At 46.4% G+C, this 22,317-nt stretch overlaps 1 protein-coding gene across 1 annotated transcript in view; it reads right to left on the bottom strand.

Annotated features, from left to right (window-relative positions):
- The window catches only part of LOC311225967 (ephrin type-A receptor 6-like), a gene marked incomplete at its 5' end in the record, with an annotated part of 450,657 nt that overhangs the window by 68,775 nt on the left and 359,565 nt on the right, over window positions 1-22,317 (bottom strand). The window contains one exon of the mRNA XM_084311353.1: window positions 19,149-19,334. Within this exon, the coding sequence (XP_084167479.1) occupies window positions 19,149-19,334 (186 nt within the window). The remainder of the gene's footprint in view (window positions 1-19,148; window positions 19,335-22,317) is intronic.

Below are 22,317 nucleotides of genomic sequence, written 5' to 3'. Positions count from 1 at the left end.
GAGAGGAGACCATCTCAGTGAGCCATCTTTTAAAACTTGGAGACGACGTGTCTTTCCATTCCTTCAGTAATGTTGAAAGCTTACCGGAGGTTTGCGTGCCCCTGGCATCTTCAAAGCATGTTTCAGCGACACGACGGGCCTATGTTGATGTTTCCTCGTCTGACGACAGTAGATCGAGGGGCAGCGTACGGGCCGGCTTGTACAACGGTGAGCCCTGTGTCATCAGGCACGGGTATTGGTGTTAGTAATGCTGGGTTGTTTGTTACACAACCATGTTGTGTGTCGGCGCCAGGGGGGGATGGTTTGGTGAACGTTCACTGCGGTGAACAGGTTCCAAACGGTCCTGCAAGCGTGCTGTTAAACAACTAATGCTAGCTACATGCTAATACTAATGCTACATGCTGAACTCTACTGCTACGCTGTTCTAATGTCTCCACCATGAGATGTTGTCACTTCTCCCTCCTCTTGCCCGGTTCATCAATGAAGGTCAGTCGGTAGCTGTGGGGGTTTTGCTGAGTCCTATTTACCTTTTTACGGGTAAATGGGTTGACAACAGGGTAGGCCGTGGCTAGGTAGCCTAGCCAAGTACGTTACCTTTGTGTTCCGGCGGGGTCTGTTGAACGGTGTCCCCATCTGGGAGCCGATGCGTGAGCTCGGCGGTGTAGCAGTAGAGCTATACTACTGCAGGATGGGACCAAACGGCGGGTTAGGGCTCAGCTGGCTAGTTCCTATCCACATTGGCGTCGGGTAGTGGGGCTATGGGTCCAGCCGACATTGTAAACATGTTGCGTGTTTGTGCGCAGGCGGTTGTTGATCTGGGTTCCACATCGCCTCACGCTAGGCTGTAGTAGTGTAGCGGGCTACTGTTTTGTTCTGTCACTCTGCTATGAGAAGGTCTGTCTATGCTACAGCTTTCTCTCCTCTCAACCATTCATGCTGACGGTCAATCGGTGTCTATTGGGGGAGTATGCGGGGGGGGGGCTTTGTTTACCTTTTTTGGTAAATGGGCTAAGCTAGGGCTGGTGTGCTGTTGTGAATATTTTGAATGAAGGCGGGACTAGTTCGCTCTGGTCCGCCTCCCCTTAACGTTGTGTATATGGGTTTGCTCATTCTACAGTATTTTGTGGTTTAGTTCTTTTATTCATTTAACCCTTTCATGGTGCACACCACAGTGGAGGTTGCTGTTTGCAACCACCAATGGTGCTCCGTGTTAACATCAGTCCTTTGCTTTTGACATATTGAAACAGTGCCCCGCCCGGCCGACGCCATGGGTGGGTCGGCCTGGCGAGTGGCTGGTGGGCTGCTAAAGCCTGTACCGCCACGGTATGGAATTGGCAGCGATTAGAACTGTGTTCGAATTGCTGTTTTTTCTATAAAAAAAATGGTGTCTGGTGGCGGGGCCTTGAGGGCCAGCCGACGTCGACACATCGCGCGAGGTTGTTGACGTTATTAGCTTTGACCTAGCCGCAAGCTATAACCGCTCAGGGTTCCCCTCTCCGCAGGGGATTTTGGTCTTCTGCTGGAGCGCGGGCGGTATTGTCCTAGGCCCCACACCGCCTCACACCGCGCAGCCAGAAGAAGAGAGAGCACGGCCTCGTCAGCGGCGATGACGAGGCCCTCGACAGGCGGCCATGTTTTCCCCCACCAGAGATCCTGGGCATTGAATCGACAGGTGTCCACAAGGCCGACAGCCTTGGCGGCCGAGGGATCGGCCATGTTGGATGGGTTCGGCGTGAACAACAAGCCGTCACCGTCCTGCCGCGAGCAGCCCGCTCTCCGATCACACCCTTCCCCAACACCAGCGGAAAAAGTGGGCTCTGATTGTTTCCTTTGGCTGCGGGCCACGTGCCTTCGTTGAAGCGCGGGCGGCCCCACTTTTCGCTTCTCATGGGGACAGGGGCTGACACCCAGTTGATGGCTGAGCCTGGGTCTGTCCATGAGAATGTTTTGCTGTCAAGCGGCTCCCACACCATAAGCTGTGTTGGTTGAGCCTGGTGTTACGTCTGTCAACTATAAGTGTTGTCAGCAGGGGGGCTCGAAACCTTTTGAGGCACACAGTGCGGGCTTCCCCGGCCTCGCCTTCGCCAGGCCAGGTATCATGTTGGTGCCTCCCACTCCTGAAAGATTGGCAGTGGTCTCGCAGGCACGCGTGATTTGGGTGGTAGTAATATCACTGCAGGGCTACGGTGTGTAGGAACCCATGGGGTCCTTACACCTTGCATGTCCGGCTGCAGAACAACTCCTCAGCATGTTCTGGAGGGGTGTTCAGTGGGGGGGCTTTTTTCACCTAGAAAGCCCCCCATATCAAACCGGCCCTTTCTGTCGGGGTCCCCCCTTGGGTGCGATTGCCTCATGGGTGGTGTCAGGGTCAGATGTCCCGACACGGAACGCTCTGCTCGCACGGTTCCAGGGTTGGCTACGCACAGCGGGTGGGACCGGGCCAACTATCTACAGTTCCTGGCGGACCTGCGCCACATGGCGGCGGGTGCGTTGGGAGTGTCATCACATATGACTACGGCAGTACCATATGTCGAGGTGGATGGAGAGAACGCTGAGGCGGGGACTTGTGTTTACACAACCCCACCCGTTTTTGGGTTTGGTACAGACCCTATTGTCAGGGTCTCCAGCAGTGACAGCTCTGGTCAACGAGATCCAATCTCTGTGGACGAAGCAAGCCATCGTCGTGGCGTTCTCCTCCCGGTGTTCTCTGGTGCCTGAGAAATCAGGAGGGGGGTGTCAGACCCAGGCTGGACCTGTCCCATGGGAAGGTTCAGCATTTTTTGGATCGTCTCCTACCTGTTGAACACTGTCAGGTGGGGGTCTGGTTCTCCTCCATAGACCTGTAGGATGCATATGCGCATCTCCGATCTTCCATCCTAGGGCTTACCTACGCTTCCTTGCAGGATTAGCGTATGAGTACCAGAGGCTGCCGTTCGGTTTTCTCTGGCTCCCCGCATCTTCACCAAGTGCGTGGAGGCCGCACTGGGGCCTCTGCGTCGTCAGGGGTTACGGAGTGTATTCTGCCCTGACGACGTTCTGGTCCTTCGCGGTCAAGGTGGATCGTCAGGTCTCGTACCAGGCAGGTCCCTACCAGCCTGGGGTTTGCTGTAGACTGGAAGTAGAGTACTCCTCTTCCCAGTCAACGGTTGGAGGGCTATGGGCATCCCTCTCAGAGCGTGTTGTCCTAGGACGGTTACGGCGCTGTCTCACGTCACGTTTTTCACCGACGCCTCCCTCGCTGGTGACGCGTCGGGCCAACGCAGTAGGGGGCAGCTGGCAAACCATGCTGCCCGGTCTGCGCTACGTTCAATGTGTTGGTATTGAAAGCGGTCCTTCTGGTCCTCAAACGGTGTTGATCAGGACGGACAATGCGACGTCAGTGTCGTATATCGACAGACAGGGAGGAGTACGCTCCCCCCGTCTGCACCAGGCGGCGGGCGGCTGGCTATGGGCGTCCTCCATCTGCGCGGCCTGAGGGCTCCCCACATCCCCGACAGGGAGAATGTGGGTACAGGTGTACTGTCGCGGGGCGGTCCTCATCCTGACGGGTGGGGATTACGTCCGGACATAGCCAGGCAGGTCTGGGACCGATGCCGTGCCGCCTGGGATTCTTCCCCATACATCTGTTAGGTCAGTTGTTGGGACGGGTACATTGAGGGGCGCAGGTTCTTGATCCTGATGGTGTTACCATCCGGGATGCGCATGCTCCCTCCACTGTCGCGCTTTACGCGGGCAGATGACGTATGTTCCAAGTGTGGTGTAAGGCGGGGGGCCGGGACCCAGTCTCCTGCCCCCTGGATGCTGTCCTTAGTTACCTCCAGTCTCTCCTTGATAGACTGTCGGCTTCGACGGTGAGGGTATATGCAGCAGCTATATCCTCCTATCATGAGGGATTTGAGGGGATGTCTTGTTCAGCCACCCTCTTGTGAAGCGTTTCCTGCTTGGCGCTCGACGCGTTAAGCCGGTGCAACGCTCCTTGGCTCCGACTTGGGATCTTCAATTGGTCCTCGGTCGGTTGTCCTTGGCCCCGTTTGAGCCGCTCGAGCGGGCGCCGTTGGAACAGCTGTCGTTCAAGACCGCGTTCTTGCTGGCCGTCACCTCCACTGAACGCGTGGGTGTGCTTTGTGCTTTCTCGGTACGTCCAGAGTGCCTGTCTTTCGTCCGATTGCGGTGCCACTCTGCGGCCTAATCCTGCCTTCGTGCCTGTAAATATCCAGAGGCTTCCGCTCCAGGGATATTGTGGTTCAGGCGTTTCATCCGCCTCCTCACGGTAGTGAGTTAGATGCGGGCCTTCACCTGTGCGGTCCGTGCTTTGGGAATTACCTCAGCCGTACTCAGGACCTCGGGGTCACCGTTCAGCGTTTTGTCTGTCACGGTGGTTCTCATGCCGGTAAGGCACTATCGAACAACGCCTGTCCCATTGGTTGTGCAAGGGCATTGCCCTCTGCTACACGTTGGCTGGTCAGGATCCCCCTGGGGGCGTCAGGGCACACTCCACTCGTGGGGTGGCTGCCTCTGCCGCTCTCCTGGGTGGGGCTTCGGTGGAGGATCATGGTCCTCCCCGGGCCCCTTTGTAAGGTTTTACCTCATGGACATGACCGGGGGTTCTGTCTCCCAGGCAGTTCTGGGGTCTGTGGCCTTTCCTGCTTCCCGTCCTTTGGTAGGGTAGCAGGAGTGTGTGGGTATGGGCCACAGTGTGTTAGGTCACACGTGGTTCCGCCTGTGCTGTGTGTTCAAGGGGTTCTAGTTCCCTCTTGCTCGCACTCAGGTGGAGTTGACTGCGCCCCCCCTTCATTAGGAAGGATGGGGTGACAGGGCTCCCCGAACCCCTTGATGTGGGCTTACGGGTCCTCAGGGGGTACATCTGTCGGGTCTCGCGTCCGCTCTAACCCATATCTCAATAGGCTTAAGAGCGGGACGCGATAAGCCAGATACGAAATATAACGATAGGTTATGTATATAACCTAGTTATATGAGTATTGGCTGAGCGTCCCGCTCTTAAGCGGCCCTGAGTTCCCTTTTGAGGGATCTTTTACTGGAAAGGGATTTTGGCGAGGAAGGGTGTGTTGGTGACCATGGCCATGGTCTTATAGGCTACGCCTCCATAGAGGCGGGACCCGGTCAGGTGTGGGTGTACAAGTTGTTTTCTTGGTGGAGTACAGTAGGTACAGGAGATAAGGGGTATCTCAATAGGCTTAAGAGCGGGACGCTCAGCCAATACTCATATAACTAGGTTATATACATAACCTATCGTTTTCTAAATTGGGGAGGCTTTTAATCGTCAAGGTAAGAGGATTTTAAGTCATGGTATCCATAAACTTTAATCGGTTCGGATCCTTTGAAGGAATGAGAATATCAACAAACCTGTAGGGAACGTCAGGCTACTGTCCTCTCTCACTTCCAGTGATGAAGCTAAGCTATGCTAACGGAGCGACTGTTCCCAAAGCTAAATGCACGCACAGAGACAAAAAAGGTATGTATCTTCTTGTCTAACTCCAGGGAAGATGTTAAATAAGCTAATTTCCCAAAATGTTGGAGTTTTCCTTTAAATTGAACCTTTATTAATCCCCTTGGGGAAATTCGTTCTCTGCATTTGACCCATCCTAACTATTGAGCAGTGGACAGCCACACAATGTGGCGACCGCGGACCAACTCCAGTTGGAATGGCGGTACCTTGTTCAAGGGCAGTGGCAGGTAACCTAGCATGCATGTCTTTTATTAGTGTGGGAGGAAACCAGAGTATGCGGAGGAAACCCACGCAAACACAGGGAAAATGTGCAAAACTCCCCACAGAAAAGCCCCCTGCTGGGGTGTGAACCCAGGACCTTCTTGTCGTGAGGCAACAGTGCTAACCACTGCGCCATCACACTAGTGGGAGACAGTGCTAACCACTGCGCCATCACACTAGTGGGAGACAGTGCTAACCACTGCGCCATCACACTAGTGGGAGACAGTGCTAACCACTGCGCCATCACACTAGTGATGTCTAGTCTTCAACTCATTCAGAACGCAGCGGCCCGCCTGATCTCAAACCTACCGAAGTCGGCCCATGTCACCCCACTTCTTAGGGACCTGCACTGGCTCCCCATTGCTGCACGAATCCGCTTCAAGGCCCTCGACCTAGCATACCGTGCGGCAAAGGGAACCGCTCCCGCCTACCTCCGGTCAATGGTCTCTAACTACACACCCTCAAGACCCCTACGCTCTGCATCTTCTGGCCGCCTCAGACCTACTCCTATCCAAGCTCTGGGAGGGTCATCAAGGAGAAGCCGCCTATTCTCAGTCCTTGCCCCACAATGGTGTAATGAACTACCCACCCCAGTTATGACAGCCGAATCACGTCCAATCTTTCGCCGTCGACTAAAGACGCACTTCTTCAACCATTATCTGAATAACATTTTTTTTTTAAATAAAAGAAAATATCTAACCCTAACTAACCGTACTGTCATGCACTTGTCCTAATAAACTAACCTACATTGTAGCACTCAACACTTTGATGAACATTGTTGCTCAGCTGATAGAGTTGTGCCCTTCCTGATGGCTTGTCGTACAGAACTTGTAAGTCGCTTTGGATAAAAGCGTCAGCTAAATGACTAAATGTAAATGTAAATGTAGTGGGAGACAGTCTGAACCACTGCGCCATCAAACTAGTGGGAGACAGTGCGAACCACTGCGCCATCAAACTAGTGGGAGACAGTGCAAACCACTGCACCATCAAACTAGTGGGAGACAGTGCGAACCACTGCGCCATCAAACTAGTGGGAGACAGTGCGAACCACTGCGCCATCAAACTAGTGGGAGACAGTGCGAACCACTGAATGAATGAATGAAAACTTTATTTAACAGATTGCAGAATGGGTAATAATAATAATAATAATGGATTAGATTTGTACCGCGCTCCACATTCGCGAGAATCTCAGAGCGCTTACAGGAGACAAATACAAAAGTTAAATGAATAAAACAATTTAAAATGTATAAAAACAATTAAAAAGACTAACAACCAGTAAAATGGAAGAACCTAAGAGTAAAATAAAATAAAAATAATAGTAAAATGAATAGAAGTAAAAAAAATAAAAGTAAAAGAAAATTCAGGCAAAAGCCTTGTTAAAAAGAAATGTTTTTAGGCCCCTTTTAAAAACCTCGACGGATTGTGGTGCTCTCAGGTGGATGGGGAGAGCATTCCACAGTCTGGGTGCGGCAGAGCAGAAGGCGCGATCACCCATGGAGTGCAGCTTAGTCCTGGGGGCTTTGAGGAGGTAGGCTGTGCCGGAGCGGAGGGAACGTGAGGAGGACTGGGGGGTGAGGAGTTCCTTGAGATAGGCAGGGGCACCACCGTGTACGCACTGGTGAGTGAGGAGGGACACCTTGAACTCAATTCTGTGTTCCACGGGGAGCCAGTGAAGGGATCTGAGGGTGGGGGTGATGTGATCATATTTGCGCACCCTCATCAGGATCCTAGCAGCGACATTCTGAATGGTTTGCAGTTTTTTAATGCTTTTGCTAGGAATCCCGATACAATACAGTACGGCTCAATACACACAATTATTAAGGGGATGCAGACCTGAAAAAGACGTTTGTCTTGTTTCCATCAGGGTCCCCCATTTTCAATTCATATAGACATTTATGACATACACAAGATACATGACATTTATGGCATAGGGACATATAGGTATTTAGTACTGATACATTTGTGACATAAACGGTATTTAAATATACAGTACTGTTACCCCTAGATCCTGACAGAGTATATACATATGATGGGGAGGGGACTGTACTTTAGGAGGGGGTGGGTGGGTGGGAGAGAAATATACATACGGCGGGGAGGGAATATATACATGCGGTGGGGAGGAGACTGTCTATTAGGAGGTGGTGGGGGTTTTGGGCATTTACGGTGGCCAGTTTCGAATTGCAGCCTCCCGTAGGTGCTCTGCGCCATCAAACTAGTGGGAGACAGTGCGAACCACTGCGCCATCAAACTAGTGGGAGACATGATCGCATTGTAAAAGCCGCGTTATCTCCCAGTGTGGAATTATTTCATGAGAACGTTTGGGACGTGACCCGCCCTCTTCTTATACTTCTAGGCCAAGGTCTATAGATGAGGTAGGTTCTAGATCCCATAGCCCAGAGTGACGTTTTAATAAATGTCATCACTTTTTGGCCTTGAGGCAAAGATGTAACTCATCATAAAGGGTTGTTTATAAACATAATCTCTTGCCTTAACCCTAACCTTACCCAATCCCACTACCTACAAATAATAACAATAACAACAACAACAACAACAACAACAACAATAATAATAATTATTATCATATCAATTATGCTTTAAAAAAAGTGCTTCACTGAAGCAAAATGTATTAAATTAGCAAATAATATAAGATGAGAAAAATCATATAAAATCATTGTAACAAGATAGAGTGAGTAAAAAAAGTAGTACAAAAATAAGAAACAAAGACGACAAAAATATACCTAAATAAAACAGGACGAATGTAACAGAACATGCAAACAGCCCGGTCTGTAAAAGCATGTTTTAAAACGGTGATTCAGAAGATAATAGGGATTTGAGTTCCCTAAGCGGGGTGTTCCGATGTTCCCACCACAGATGTGCATTGCGTTCCCCTCAGGACGCCTCGGCGGTGACGTTTGTTTTCCCAGAACCACCCATCCACACAGATGAATTATAAACAGTGAAATATAGCTGTAGGACAACCAACCATCTTGTACCACAGTGAGATTTTGTCGCATTTCTGAATGCTTGATGCCGCCCCTGACTCAGGCTCACACTGATTAATACAGCACCAGAATGGTGGGAAACCCCACTGTTCAACCTCAAGAGTGCAGCCTCTCTAATTGAGTCTCTCTCAGATCCTGGTCAAAGCATCTGGCATTTTGTGCAATATACTCATATTTTCAGCTAATTGACAGAACAGACAAGTACTACTGTGGAGGAGCGAGGGGGAGAGAGTCTGAGTGGGATGTTTTATGATAATATAAAGGATCTTAAAATGTGAGGACAATGAGAAGCCAAAAGAAAGTTTTTTTTTTTAGTTTTAGGCTTTTAGCTTTCCCCCCACTATTTAATGTGATTACAGTGCCAGGAATTAATTACGGGATGAGAGACGTGACACCACCACATCACCGTGGTAAGTACAATTTACTTTATTGATGGCCATTTTCGCTGGAAGGCTATTTGTTTAGGCTACTTCGTGTGTGTCATTGTGTTCAGTGTATCAGTGTGTTCAGACCCAATGAAGAGCTAGCTTACAGTACATAGTTGTGATGTGTCAGGCAAGGCAGAGAGGAAGACTGCATTGTCCAGAGTGCTGACTACCTTGTAGCCTGGGGTATAAGGAGAACAGAGCTGTCCATGGTGCTGAACTGACTACCACGTAGCTCTTGGTAAGGATAGAAAACAGTTGTCCATGGTGCTGAACTGACCCCCTTTTCACAGTTCAGCTGTTGTGTTACTGAGCAGCAGTGTTGGGCAGTAACGCATTGCTGTAATTGTATTACTTTCCCAGTAACGAGAAATGTTCAATAGCCGTCCATTGTAAACTATATGGGGGGAGCAAACAGCAAAAATACAACATCTAATTTAATGAAGCATCTGACATGGCAGCACGACAATGTGAAACTTGGCCCAAAAATAGGTGCTGACAGGGAAGCCTCTACCAGTGCCAGTGATGGATGTACTCCGGCAACATAAACTGCATCTAAGATCAGGGCAAACACCACGCGTGAGTGAAGAAGGTATGAAGAAGCTCGTCGCTGGGTATATCGTCGAGGAGCTGTTACCTATTTCCACGGTTGACTCGCCCTCATTTTGACGCATCATAGAGAAAATACCCACAAAGAACAGTGCCAGGCTGCCCAACACAGAAATACGTTTGCTGGCTACCTCGAGAGAGAATATGAGGTGATGGAAGCTAATTTGAAGGCAACACTCAGAGGTAGACTTTGTTTGTCTAATACGTTGTCTAATAAAGGCAAAATATTTGATACAAACATAAATAAATGGGTAGCTGCGACATTCTAAAATGTATTATTGATAAATATAAATAAATTGCTACAGTAGCTCCAACATTTGAAATGCCTTTTGAACATGTGGATATTTAAGTATTAATTATTATTATTTGTTTACACATGGTTGTGAACAGTTTAGTAAAGAAAACCTTTTGGACAATGTTCTGAAAGGTATAAAAAAATCACACTTCCAATCCACAACTGGTGCCCTTCAAAAATCCACTACTTTCCATAATAAGTGACATGGATGTGAAGCAAATTTGCTGCATGCCGCCACCAGGGACAGAGCATCTCACCTCAAATGAGTGAAACCCCTGTACAAACCATTATGCCTACACACCATTATGGTGCACTAAATTACAGCATCAAGCATGGCTTTGCTGAACTAATTAGCAAGGTTTGTAAAACGCTACATCGGGCCACAGTGCAGTGCCTGAACGAAACCAAGCACACCTGTTCACCGGAGCCCAATGTGCAGCCTCCTGTGCAGGTAAAGCAACAGTCAGTCACAGCACTGTATCTCTCCTTCTTAATTAGCCTCCAAGGAATAAGAGCAGATGGAGGGATAGCGTGAGAAGGAGAGAGACTGACAGAAAGAATTCAAACTACACTGTGATACTGACGCTGTGCTGCTGCTATTGTTCTGATGTTCTGATGACTCAATCCCCATGTTAGCTCTCTCTCTCTCTCTCTCTCTCTCTCTCTCTCTCTCTCTCTCTCTCTCTCTCTCTCTCTCTCTCTCTTAGACTAACTGTGACTGATAGGACTGTTAGGACTGTTATAACCATTTAGGTTAAAGCTGAAATAATTTATTCCTGGTGGTGAAAGGCCATTCCTGGTGGTGAAAGGCCAGACAACGCAATGTCAGAGGTGGAAAGTAAAAAAATAAAAAAGCGTTTTTTACTTCAAGTAATTGTCTGGGGTAAATGTTTGAGGTAATATTTATATTTTAGGGAACTTTGTACTTTTACCCCACTACATTTCAAAGGAAATATTCTCTTTATTAACTTTGTACTCCACTACAGGTATCTGATCCCATTGGTTACTAGTTACTATGAATAAGAAAGAAGCATAAACACAGCAGATGTTGATGCAGATAAGCCAGTCAGTCAGTCAGTCAGTCAGTCAGTCAGTCAGTCAGTCAGTCAGTCAGTCAGTCAGTCAGTCAGTCAGTCAGTCAGTCAGTCAGTCAGTCAGTCAGTCAGTCAGTCAGTCAGTCCATCAGTCAGTCAGTGAGCAACATTCCTCCCTGCACAAAACAGTCCACCAAAAAGTAAAAATAAAAGAAAATCCACTCTTGCAAATTTCACCTTCCAATCCATTAATTCCTTTTAAAAAAACAGTCAATTAGGGGCGCTCCAGTAGCACACCACATAGCGCGCTGAGTCGCGAAGCGGTCGCTCCCCTCTTCTCCTCCCGCTTCACCCTCTCTCCTCTATCGGTCCTGCGTGGCCAAAAGGTCCTGCGTTGACCCAAAAAAAAAGAGCTGAAAATGCTATAAATACAATCTAAAAAAAAATAAAAAAAAAAGTAAATTATCATTGTAGTCGAGCAGCTCACACACCAGTCCTTCTTGTTTGACTCTCTGCTCGGTGGTGGAGAGCCTGTGTGCGAGCGTTGTCTCCTGGGTAATTGGGGTCATGGCGAAGAAGAGGCCTCTATCTAGATTCAGGTTGGGTGACGAGAAGGTTGAGGAGCAAGGCATCTACAGGGGGGGACACATTTATATTCACAGCCCGACTCACTTTATTATACTCCCAGTAAAAACAGCCATATGTTTTACTGTGTTGGTCCAGTAAAACAACGCTCATTAACAGCTCCGTGCACGCTGTGTAGCTCTACAGGAGTGAACACACACACGCACGCGCGCGCGCGCACACACACACACACACACACACACACACACACACACACACACACACACACACACACACACACACACACACACACACACACACACACACACACACACACACACACACACACACACACACACACACACACACACACACACACACACACACACACACACACACACACACACACACACACACACACACACACACACACACACACACACACACACACACACACACACACACACACACACACACACACACACACACACACACACACACACACACACACACACACACACACACACACACACACACACACACACACACACACACACACACACACACACACACACACACACACACACACACACACACACACACACACACACACACACACACACACACACACACACACACACACACACACACACACACACACACACACACACACACACACACACACACACACACACACACACACACACACACACACACACACACACACACACACACACACACACACACACACTTTTACAATCCCAGCAGCTGAGACAGAGGTACTAGGTTATCAGTGTGAATCTTTTCCCTTGAAATCTAAAGCCATAGAGAGCTGAGAGTCAGAGCCAGTACAAAGCCCTTTACTTTACACAACTTTAGACACCTCAGCAGTTTCTCATATAAACAAAAAAAAAGCTTTTCTCCAACTGCAATGTGCACGTACAATTTCAACCTGAAACGATGCAGTGAAAAAGCTAGAATTAGAGCGCTAGAAAGTGATGATACAAAAAAGATTTAGAACTCATCTAATGATTGTAATATAATTTCTCTCAACACTGAGTTGAAATAACTGTTCAAGATGAAGTGAACTACTGGGGGTATTTTGAGATGGAGTTTTTGAGTTTTTAGTGCAAGTCAACGGGAAATGAAAACATCTCTTTCAAAGAAATGAAAAGTAATTTGTATCAAATTCTATTATTTTATTTACCTCCATAATCTCAATGATACAGCAATGATACAAATGAGTGATGGAACTATTATGCACAATGATAAATTACTTTAATTTAAGATGTGGTCTCAAAGTGTATTAGCAGTATTATGTATGCATGCATGTATGTATGTATGTATGTATGTATGTATGTATGTATGTATGTATGTATGTATGTATGTATGTATGTATGTATGTATGTATGTATGTATGTATGTATGTATGTATGTATGTATGTATGTATGTATGTATGTATGTATGATTTGATTTGATATTTTTTATTTTCGTGTCTTACATACAGATGTATGCCCAGCCCATATGGGCTTACAAGACACATAACAATAAGTATATAATAATATACTTTACCAATTACTTAACAAATGACATAGACCAAGATGGCCATAAAAAAAGAAAAATACAAGAAAATACAATAAAACGTAATATAACACAAGCTGTACTCAATGTAAATAAACAGAAAAACAGAAAAACAAGGTGAATTCAAATACAATTATATAGGATACAGTGTGTTTTGTCTCAGGTGCCATGCCTTCTCCAAAAATCCTGCAAAACCGAAGATGTCCTCCACAAAAAAACAACTCAACATACAGCTCTCAGACTGCCAAAACAAATCTGGGTTTGCAATTTGAATTTTTTCAAATAAAGCCCTCCTCAAAGTGGTGTACAAAGGGCAATAAAAAACAAAATGATATTCATCCTCCACCACTCCCAGATCACACAGAACACACAGCCGCTCCTCCTCAGGTTTACCCTGGAATCTACCCACTTCCACAGCCAATGGCAGGGTGCCAGACCTCAACTGGGCACACAGAGACCTCCGTCTTCTCTTTAAGTTTAACATTACATAAGGTTCAGTAAAATACTCATTTTTAATTGCAATATATTTTCTAAGTTTAGGTTTTTTCAAAATCTCCACCTTCCACTTATCCTGATGGATTGTTGATAATTTTGTTTTAATTATGTGAACCTTACACTGCAAATTGTTCATAAAAATCATACTCAAGTCAGTAGAAGAAAAAATCATAGACATCTCTCTTGACCAGGGATGACCGTGTGCTCTGTCCCAATTAAAAATCTTTTTAGTCACCCTGCCATTTGGCAGCTGGACCAGGCGGTTCCATAACCTCACCATTTCACCCTTTTGCTTGACCAAGCAAGAATCCCACCCCATGTCCCCTTCTATAGCCCCTTTTGGTGTGTATTTATGGACTCCTAAAAAGTATCTTATGGCCCGGTTCTGGATCGCATTACATTCAGGAGCATCATCAAAACCCCATACTCCAGCAGCATAAAACAAAACAGAACCCACCATTGAATCAAATAATTGTGTATATGTTGAAAACCCAAGGTCAGTGCACACTTTCATGTATGTATGTATGTATGTATGTATGTATGTATGTATGTATGTATGTATGTATGTATGTATGTATGTATGTATGTATGTATGTATGTATGTATGTATATATGTATGTATGTATGTATGTATGTATGTATCTAGCGAGGGTGGCGGAGAGGAGGAGCCTTGCTAAGCTCCAGGCCATCAGGGAAAACCCCACCCACCCACTATACACAGACTTGGCTGACAGGAGGAGCATGTTCAGTGCTAGACTCACACTACCCAAATGCAGCACTGAACGGCACAGGAAGTCCTTCATTCCAACAGCCATCAGACTATACAATGCATCACTGTGCCTCACTGCATCACTGAGCACAGAGTGGCAGCTCAATAGTGGCCGGAGGCCGCGACTAGCGGCCTCCAGGCTCCACAACAGGGGGCAGCGACGGCTTCCAGACATTGACCTTGGACTAATAGGAACCCAAGGAGGACAATACACTACCTGAAGCATACTGCACCTAATGTGACACTGTGAATACTGTGAATATATATTTCATTTAGTTAGATAGTTAAATTATATTGACCAAATTGTTTACACTGCTGTGTTGTTTTTTTACTACATGTACCCCCCCCCCTTCCCCCATGCTCAGTATATTTTTACTGTATTTATTTCTGTATATTTTATTTCATTTTTATTCTATTTTACTCTACTCTTATCCTAGGCAACTTGATTGATTTGTGTTATTATTCTAATTCGTGACCTGTCCTGTCTAAATGTTTAAATGTTGAGCGATTTGCAGTGTTACATTTCCCACGGGATAATAAAAGTATTTCTATTCTATTCTATATGTATGTATGTATGTATGTATGTATGTATGTATGTATGTATGTATGTATGTATGTATGTATGTATGTATGTATGTATGTATGTATGTATGTATGTATGTATGTACATGCCTGTTTGATTTTATGTTGTACCGTTATTACTGTAAAAATGTAATGATTGTGAAATGATGACGATGAGCTGTATGTGTATGTCACTTGAATTTCCCTGTGAGGGATTAATAAAAAAGATATCCTATCCTATGTATGTATGTATGTATGTATGTATGTATGTATGTATGTATGTATGTATGTATGTATGTATGTATGTATGTATGTATATATGTATGTATGTATGTATGTATGTATCAAGTTCAAGTTCTTTAATAGTTGTCATACAGAAGTACAGAATACTTTCATACAAAATGCTTCTTACTGTTACGCTCCAGAGACTGTGCTAGACAAGATAGTATCAAATAACATAATAACATAATATAGCATGAATTTAGAAGAAGAAAAATGAGGTCACAGTGTTCGGTATAGACATATGTACAATGTTCTGAGTTACCATATAATATACAATACACAATACTATGCAGTGTACTAATGTACAGTTCTATCTAGTGCAAAGCAGAAATGGGATGAGGTACAATTTTAGGTACAATTTACAGTAAGGTGTACGAGTTGTAGTGCAATCCTTCATCCATAAATATAAAGTGTGGGGAGTGGGTGCTACAGTGTGTTTGTTTAAAGTGGGTGTGTGCTATAAAGTGTGTGGAGTGGGTGCTACAGTGTGTTTGTTTAAAGTGAGTGTGTGCGTGTGGATGTGTGTGCTATGTGCGTTTGGTGGTTGTTGTTGTGTAGTGTTCATTCATTGTTCGTTTAGCAGCCTGATGGCCTGGGGATAGAAGCTTCTTCTGAGTCTTTCTGTGCTCGCCTTGAGACTCCGGTATCGCTTGCCTGACCGCAGCAGTTCAAAGAGGCAGTTGTTCGGGTGACTGGAGTCTTTAATGATTCTCTTAGCCTTGCCCTTGCAACGCTTGTAGTAAATGTTCTGGAGGGTGGGGAGCCCCCCTCCAATTGTGCGTTCGGCTGAACGTGTCACTCTTTGTAGTCTGCTTCGGTCTTGTGCAGTGCTATTCCCAAACCAGGAGGTGATGTTGCCGGTCAAGATGCTCTCTATTGTACATGAGTAGAAGTTCTTAAGGATCTTCTGGCTGACTTGGAACTTCCTTAGGCGCCTGAGGAAGTAGAGGCGTTGTCGTGCCTTCTTCACAACACTGTCAATGTGTGTGGTCCATGTCAAGTCCTCGGATATGTAGGCTCCGAGGTACTTAAAGCTGTTGACTCTCTCAACCGGTGCCCCGTCGATGCTGAGGGGGCTGTAGTCCTTGACCCCCGACCTCCTGAAGTCCACAATCATCTCCTTTGTTTTGCTGACGTTCAGGGAGAGGCTGTTTTCCTGGCACCATCCCGCCAGGACCTTGACCTCTTCCAGGTAGGCCCTCTCGTCGTTGGCAGAGATCAGGCCCACCACCACTGTGTCGTCAGCAAATTTGACGATTGTATTGCTACTCCGCTGAGCCACACAGTCGTGTGTGTACAGGGAGTAGAGGAGGGGACTCAGAACACAGCCCTGGGGGGCCCCTATGTTGAGGGTGATGGATGAGGAGGTGCAGTTGCCTGCTCTCACCACCTGGGGTCTGCCAGTCAGGAAGTCCAAGACCCACTGGCAGAGGTCATAGCCCAAGCCCAGGTCCCTGAGCTTGGCTATGAGTATGGAGGGGACTATGGTATTGAATGCCGAGCTGTAGTCGATGAATAGCATTCTCACATAGTTCCCCTGCCTCTTGTCCAGGTGTGATGCTGCTGTGTGCAGCACATGGGATATGGCGTCCTCCGTGGACCTGTTGGGGCGGTATGCAAATTGCAGGGGGTCCATGTTGATGGGGAGGGAGGAGCAGATGTAGCCCTTTACTAGCTTCTCAAAGCACTTCATGGCTATGGAGGTGAGAGCTACAGGGCGGTAGTCGTTGAGGCAAGCAGGCTTGGATTTTTTGGGTACAGGGATAATAGTGGACTTCTTCAGGCAGGTGGGGATGACAGCCTGTTCTAAGGACAGGTTAAATATGTCAGTGAATACTGGGGCCAGTTGGTCGGCACAGACTTTTAGGACGCGGCCGGGGATGCCGTCCGGACCTGCTGCCTTCCTGATATTCACTTTTTTAAAGGTCCGCCTCACCTCATGCTCTGTTACCCTGAACACTGCGCCTCCATCAGCAGCCGACCCCCCCCCCCCCCATTGCCGAGGCTTGTGAGCTGGTGTTGTTATTACCAGCATCAAACCTCGCATAGAAGGTATTGAGGTCATTTGCTAAGGAGATGTCACTGTTCAGTTTGAGGGAGGCGCCTTTGTAGTCTGTCATCGTTTTGAGCCCCTGCCACATAGCTCTAGAGTCAGCTTATTCAAACTGGAGTTCAATTTTATCCCTGTAGCGCCGTTTGGCCTCTGACACTGTCCTCCTTACGTTGTATCGCGCCACCTTGTGGTCATTCATATTGCCTGCCACTAGGCCGTCGTTGTATGCTTTGGTGCGCTCTCTCAGAGCTTCACGGACGGATTTGTCTACCCAGGGTTTTTGATTTGGGTAAACTTTCATTTTGGTAGTGGGGATTGTTTCTTTCACCCTAGTACAAACATAGTCCAGCACTGTCTCCGTGTAGACATTAATGTTATCTGTGTCGCGGAACACATTCCAGTCTGTGTAGTGAAACACTGACCGGATCGTCTCCTCTGACGTCAAATCCCATTTCTGCACCTCTCGCGAGACTACGGGAGTACTTTTAATTCTCTGTTTGTACTTTGGTGAAAGAAAAATGGACGCGTGATCTGATTTACCAACGCCACTATCAGAATGAGCCTTGTAGCCACCTTTAAATTGCGTGTAACAGTGATCTAGGATGTTACCGCCTCTGGTGTTGCAAGTCACATGCTGATAGAAGTCAGGCAATACCTTTCTCAGATTGGCGCTATTGAAATCTCCCAGCACTAAAATGGCGGCGTTAACGTTCGTCGCTTGTATTCTATTTACCTCGTCGTGGAGTCTGGAGAGCGCAACCTTGTTGCTGGCTTGCGGTGGAATATACACTCCGATCAGGACGATCGCCGTTAACTCCCTCGGGAGGAAGAAAGGACGACACTTGATGGTTATATATTCCAGTTCTGGGGAGCAGTGGTTGGATAATTCCTTCACGTTAGTTGGATCGCTCCAATTTTTGTTAAACATGAAGGCAATACCTCCTCCACGTTGTTTACCGGACTCTGATGACCGATCCTTGCGATGGATAAAGAAGTGATCTGCTGGTTGAATTGCGTGGTCTGGAACCTCCGGTGTGAGCCATGTTTCGGTGAAGCAGAGGACGTTGCAGTCTCTAACGTCTCTTTGATATTGAATCCTTGCTCGGATGTCATCCAGTTTATTGTCAATTGATTGTACATTGGCTAGCAATATACTGGGCAGTGGTGTACGGTGGCGTCTGGATCTCAGCCTGTTACGGATCCCAGCCCTCTTTCCTCGTCGTCTTTTCCTGGGATCTGGGAACAAAGGATCTGGTCCTAATCTCCGGAGAATTTCTTCAGGCCATTGATGCGGTTCGGAAAGCTGGTCCAGTGAGTAATCCAGTTGGTAAGTTTCCCGTAATCCAATGTCTATGAGTGACTGACGGTCATATACATTAAATGCACCAACAGTTGGTACGAACAAAACTCTAAAAACTATAAATATTAACAAAAGTAAACACAGTCTCGACGGAGCGAACAGAAAGGCAGCCGGTCGGAGCAGCGCCATCTCTCATCTCATATGTATGTATGTATGTATGTATGTATGTATGTATGTATGTATGTATGTATGTATGTATGTATGTATGTATGTATGTATGTATGTATGTATGTATGTATGTATGTATGTATGTATGTGTGTATGTATGTATGTATGTATGTATGTATGTATGTATGTATTATTTCTGTTTTGAAAGGACTATTTCATTATTTTAAGCTATTCTATTCAACTTCAGTCCTTCAAACTGCATTGACTACAAGCCCACTCACTTTTCGTCACCACTCCCTCCAGCCTGATGATGTTGGGGTGGTCAAACTGGCCCATGATTGACGCCTCTCGCAGGAAGTCCCGCCTCTGCCGCTCCACATAGCCGCCCTTTAGTGTCTTTATTGCCACGGCGATCTCCTTCTTTCCCGGCGTTCGAAGGCACCCGCTGCACACCTCACCGAACTCACCTGTTGCGAATCCACACACACAGACACACAAACACACACACACAAATTTCACACATCGATCTTCAAGTGAAACAGGCGGCTGCAGTGCTGACTGCTTCCACCACAGTTATAAAGTACATGGCCAGATACCATAACACTCACATCTATCATGTAGGCCTGATGAGGCTTGTGTCAGTTGAGGGTGTTTCTATGTTGCCTTGTGTGTCTGTGGTCCTTTACTGCCTCAGTGTTTTTGTTATGTGGTTCTTGGGTTTCTTTTCAGACCTCAATACTAAACTATATAAATTGTAGTCTCTCTCTCTCTCTCTCTCTCTCTCTCTCTCTCTCTCTCTCTCTCTCTCTCTCTCTCTCTCTCTCTCTCTCTCTCTCTCTCTCTCTCTCTCTCTCTCTCTCTCGGTGCGGTGTACCTGCAGGTATCCCAGTCCACCACCTGGGGGCAGTGTCGCAGTTCACAACTCAGTCCGTCTCCCGGAAACCTTCCCTCCCTCCTCTGAATAATTCAACTCTGTGAAACTCTTTTTCTAGCTCCTTCTAAAGAATCAGCCTTGCGTCTATTCTTAGGTAGCCTTTTGTTCTACTAAACCTGTTAAAGCTTTAATCTTCCCACGCTGAGCGAAATCTACAGCGAGGGAGAATGACAGTGAGACATAGAGAAGAGAATATAAGCACTCTTTAAAGTATATGATCAGGCAGTGAGGGGGATCACTGCAATTATGTGTGGGGAAATGAAAATAGATTATAATGTCAGATTTAGTGCTGTTATGGTAAACAATAATATAGGCTCCGGCATATAATTATGCCAGAGCCTCTTCCGCCCACATATTACGTAGCATGGAAATAAAGTACTTAAGTCCTGTCTTAGGAATGCATCCATACCACCTTTGTCACTGCTGATGAGGGGCAAACAGGGAAGCTTTCTGGGGCCATACCCCACAGGGAGGCACATGGAGGCCAGCAATAGTTCATCCAAAATACACTGTAAGTCATGGTGACCAGATTTCGTGTTGAAGCCATAATGGCTATTACTATTTTAAACCAAAACATTACACGTTCGATTTGTTGTTGCTTTAATAAAACGTGGCCCATGACTGAATGAAAATGTTATCAGTCCCTGTGTGTGTGTGTGTGTGTGTGTGTGTGTGTGTGTGTGTGTGTGTGTGTGTATCCCTGATAGTGAGTAAATATCTCTCAGTTTGCATGTATGTGTTTATGTGGGAGAGAAAAGGGCCCATTCACTGAACCTTTTCAGGGGCCAGACATACTACCTACATCTATCTTTGTTACAGTAAGTGCTTCTGATGATACATAATCAGGGGCGAATTCACAAAGGGATTGCGCTGCTTTTTCTAATGCAATGCCTGTGCAAATAGCCCCAATACAAACCTTGCTATTCACAAAGCATGCGCAAGGTGAAATACTGTGCTAACTGTGTTGCCATCATCATTGCGTCTCTGTGCATCGATGCTATTTGCGGGTATTGAAATTAGGTCATATGGGAAGAAAATGTGCTCCTTTCTCTGCAAATTAGCCTCATTGCAAAAACACTCCAATTCACAAAGATCGGCACTAATTGCCACACACAGTTAAAGTGACACTATTTACGTCTTCAGATAATTGGTGGTAACTAAGCGCATTAGTGGCCAATGTCTCCGGTGATCCGTTGGGTTAGGTAATAATCACAATAAAGAGAATAGAACCTGCACACTCATATGCTCCAGAATAAACTTTTAATATATAACGTTTCGTCAGGTCCATGAGGAGTAGACGCTGGAAACACGGTCAATGAAAAGTGTATTCTGGAGTATATGAGAATGCAGGTTCTATTCTCTTAGCTAAACATTTAATACAACTTAATTTCTCACTCTAAAAATATTCCTAAATCTGAAATGATTTTCACTGGCACACAGTGCCTAACTTTGGCCGAAAGATTCAGCACCATGGACAGGTCTGCTCAAACAAATTTATTTTGGGATGACATGACAAACGATTTGGTACCATCTGGGTGGGCAAATTCTAGATATTTTTTTTTATATATAATTTAATAATCTTTATTTTGCGAAAACTCTGTTTTCGTTAACCACTAATAAACCTACAAAACCAAACTGTCTATCACATCAAAACACAATCTAAGCATGTACAGGAAGGACTAGAAGAGCTGTCAGGACTTCCAATTCGCGATCAGATAATTGAAGCTTCTGTTTTCTGTCTGCCATTGTACCAGGACATGCATGTTGCACGGGCAGTATTTACACTATTTTACCATATCAGGAGCAAATTGCACTCAGATGCTCCGCGAGCCAACTGGAGCAATCCGGAGCAAATTGCACTGCGTTGACAGATATCAGGAGAAAATTGCACACCGTATGGGCATGTTTGCGCTAGTATATCATCCGTGCAATATCTTTAGTGAACTCATTCAGCGCCAGCCATTAGCCGGGGCTATGCCACGCTTTAAAGATAGGAGTGCGTCACCTTGTTTGTAGAGTTAGATCTATATTCTATATTATAGCTATGGGGACAATACTATGGTCATTTGACACTGACTTTCTTCCGTCCAAGATGCAAAAAAGAGATAATTTCTTCATGCATGCAATTTCAGAGTGATCCGGGATCATTCCTGGGAAGCGAGTAATAGAAGACCAAGGAAATGATCATTGATTTCCGCAGGCCTGGTGACCTCAGCCACTCTCCACTCCTCATTGGAAATGAGGAGGTGGAGAGGGTTTCAAAATGTAAGTTTCTAGGCGTGACGATGTCTGATGACCTGTCCTGGGGGATCAACATTACCTCTGCTGTGGGGAAAGCACAGCAACGCCTCTTCTATCTGCGGAAACTTAAATGGGCTAAACTCCCACAGGGACTGATGGCCAACTTCTACCACTGCGCAGTAGAGAGTGTGCTCACGTACGGACTACCGGTGTGGTTCTCCAGCTGCACCAGGGCAGAGAAGGAGGCCCTCCACAGAGTGGTCAAGGCTGCGAGG

The sequence above is a fragment of the Notolepis coatsorum genome (genome assembly GCF_963971535.1).
Source record: "Notolepis coatsorum genome assembly, chromosome: 3".
NCBI lineage: Eukaryota > Metazoa > Chordata > Actinopteri > Aulopiformes > Paralepididae > Notolepis > Notolepis coatsorum.
This window is presented reverse-complemented; position numbering and strand designations above follow the sequence as displayed.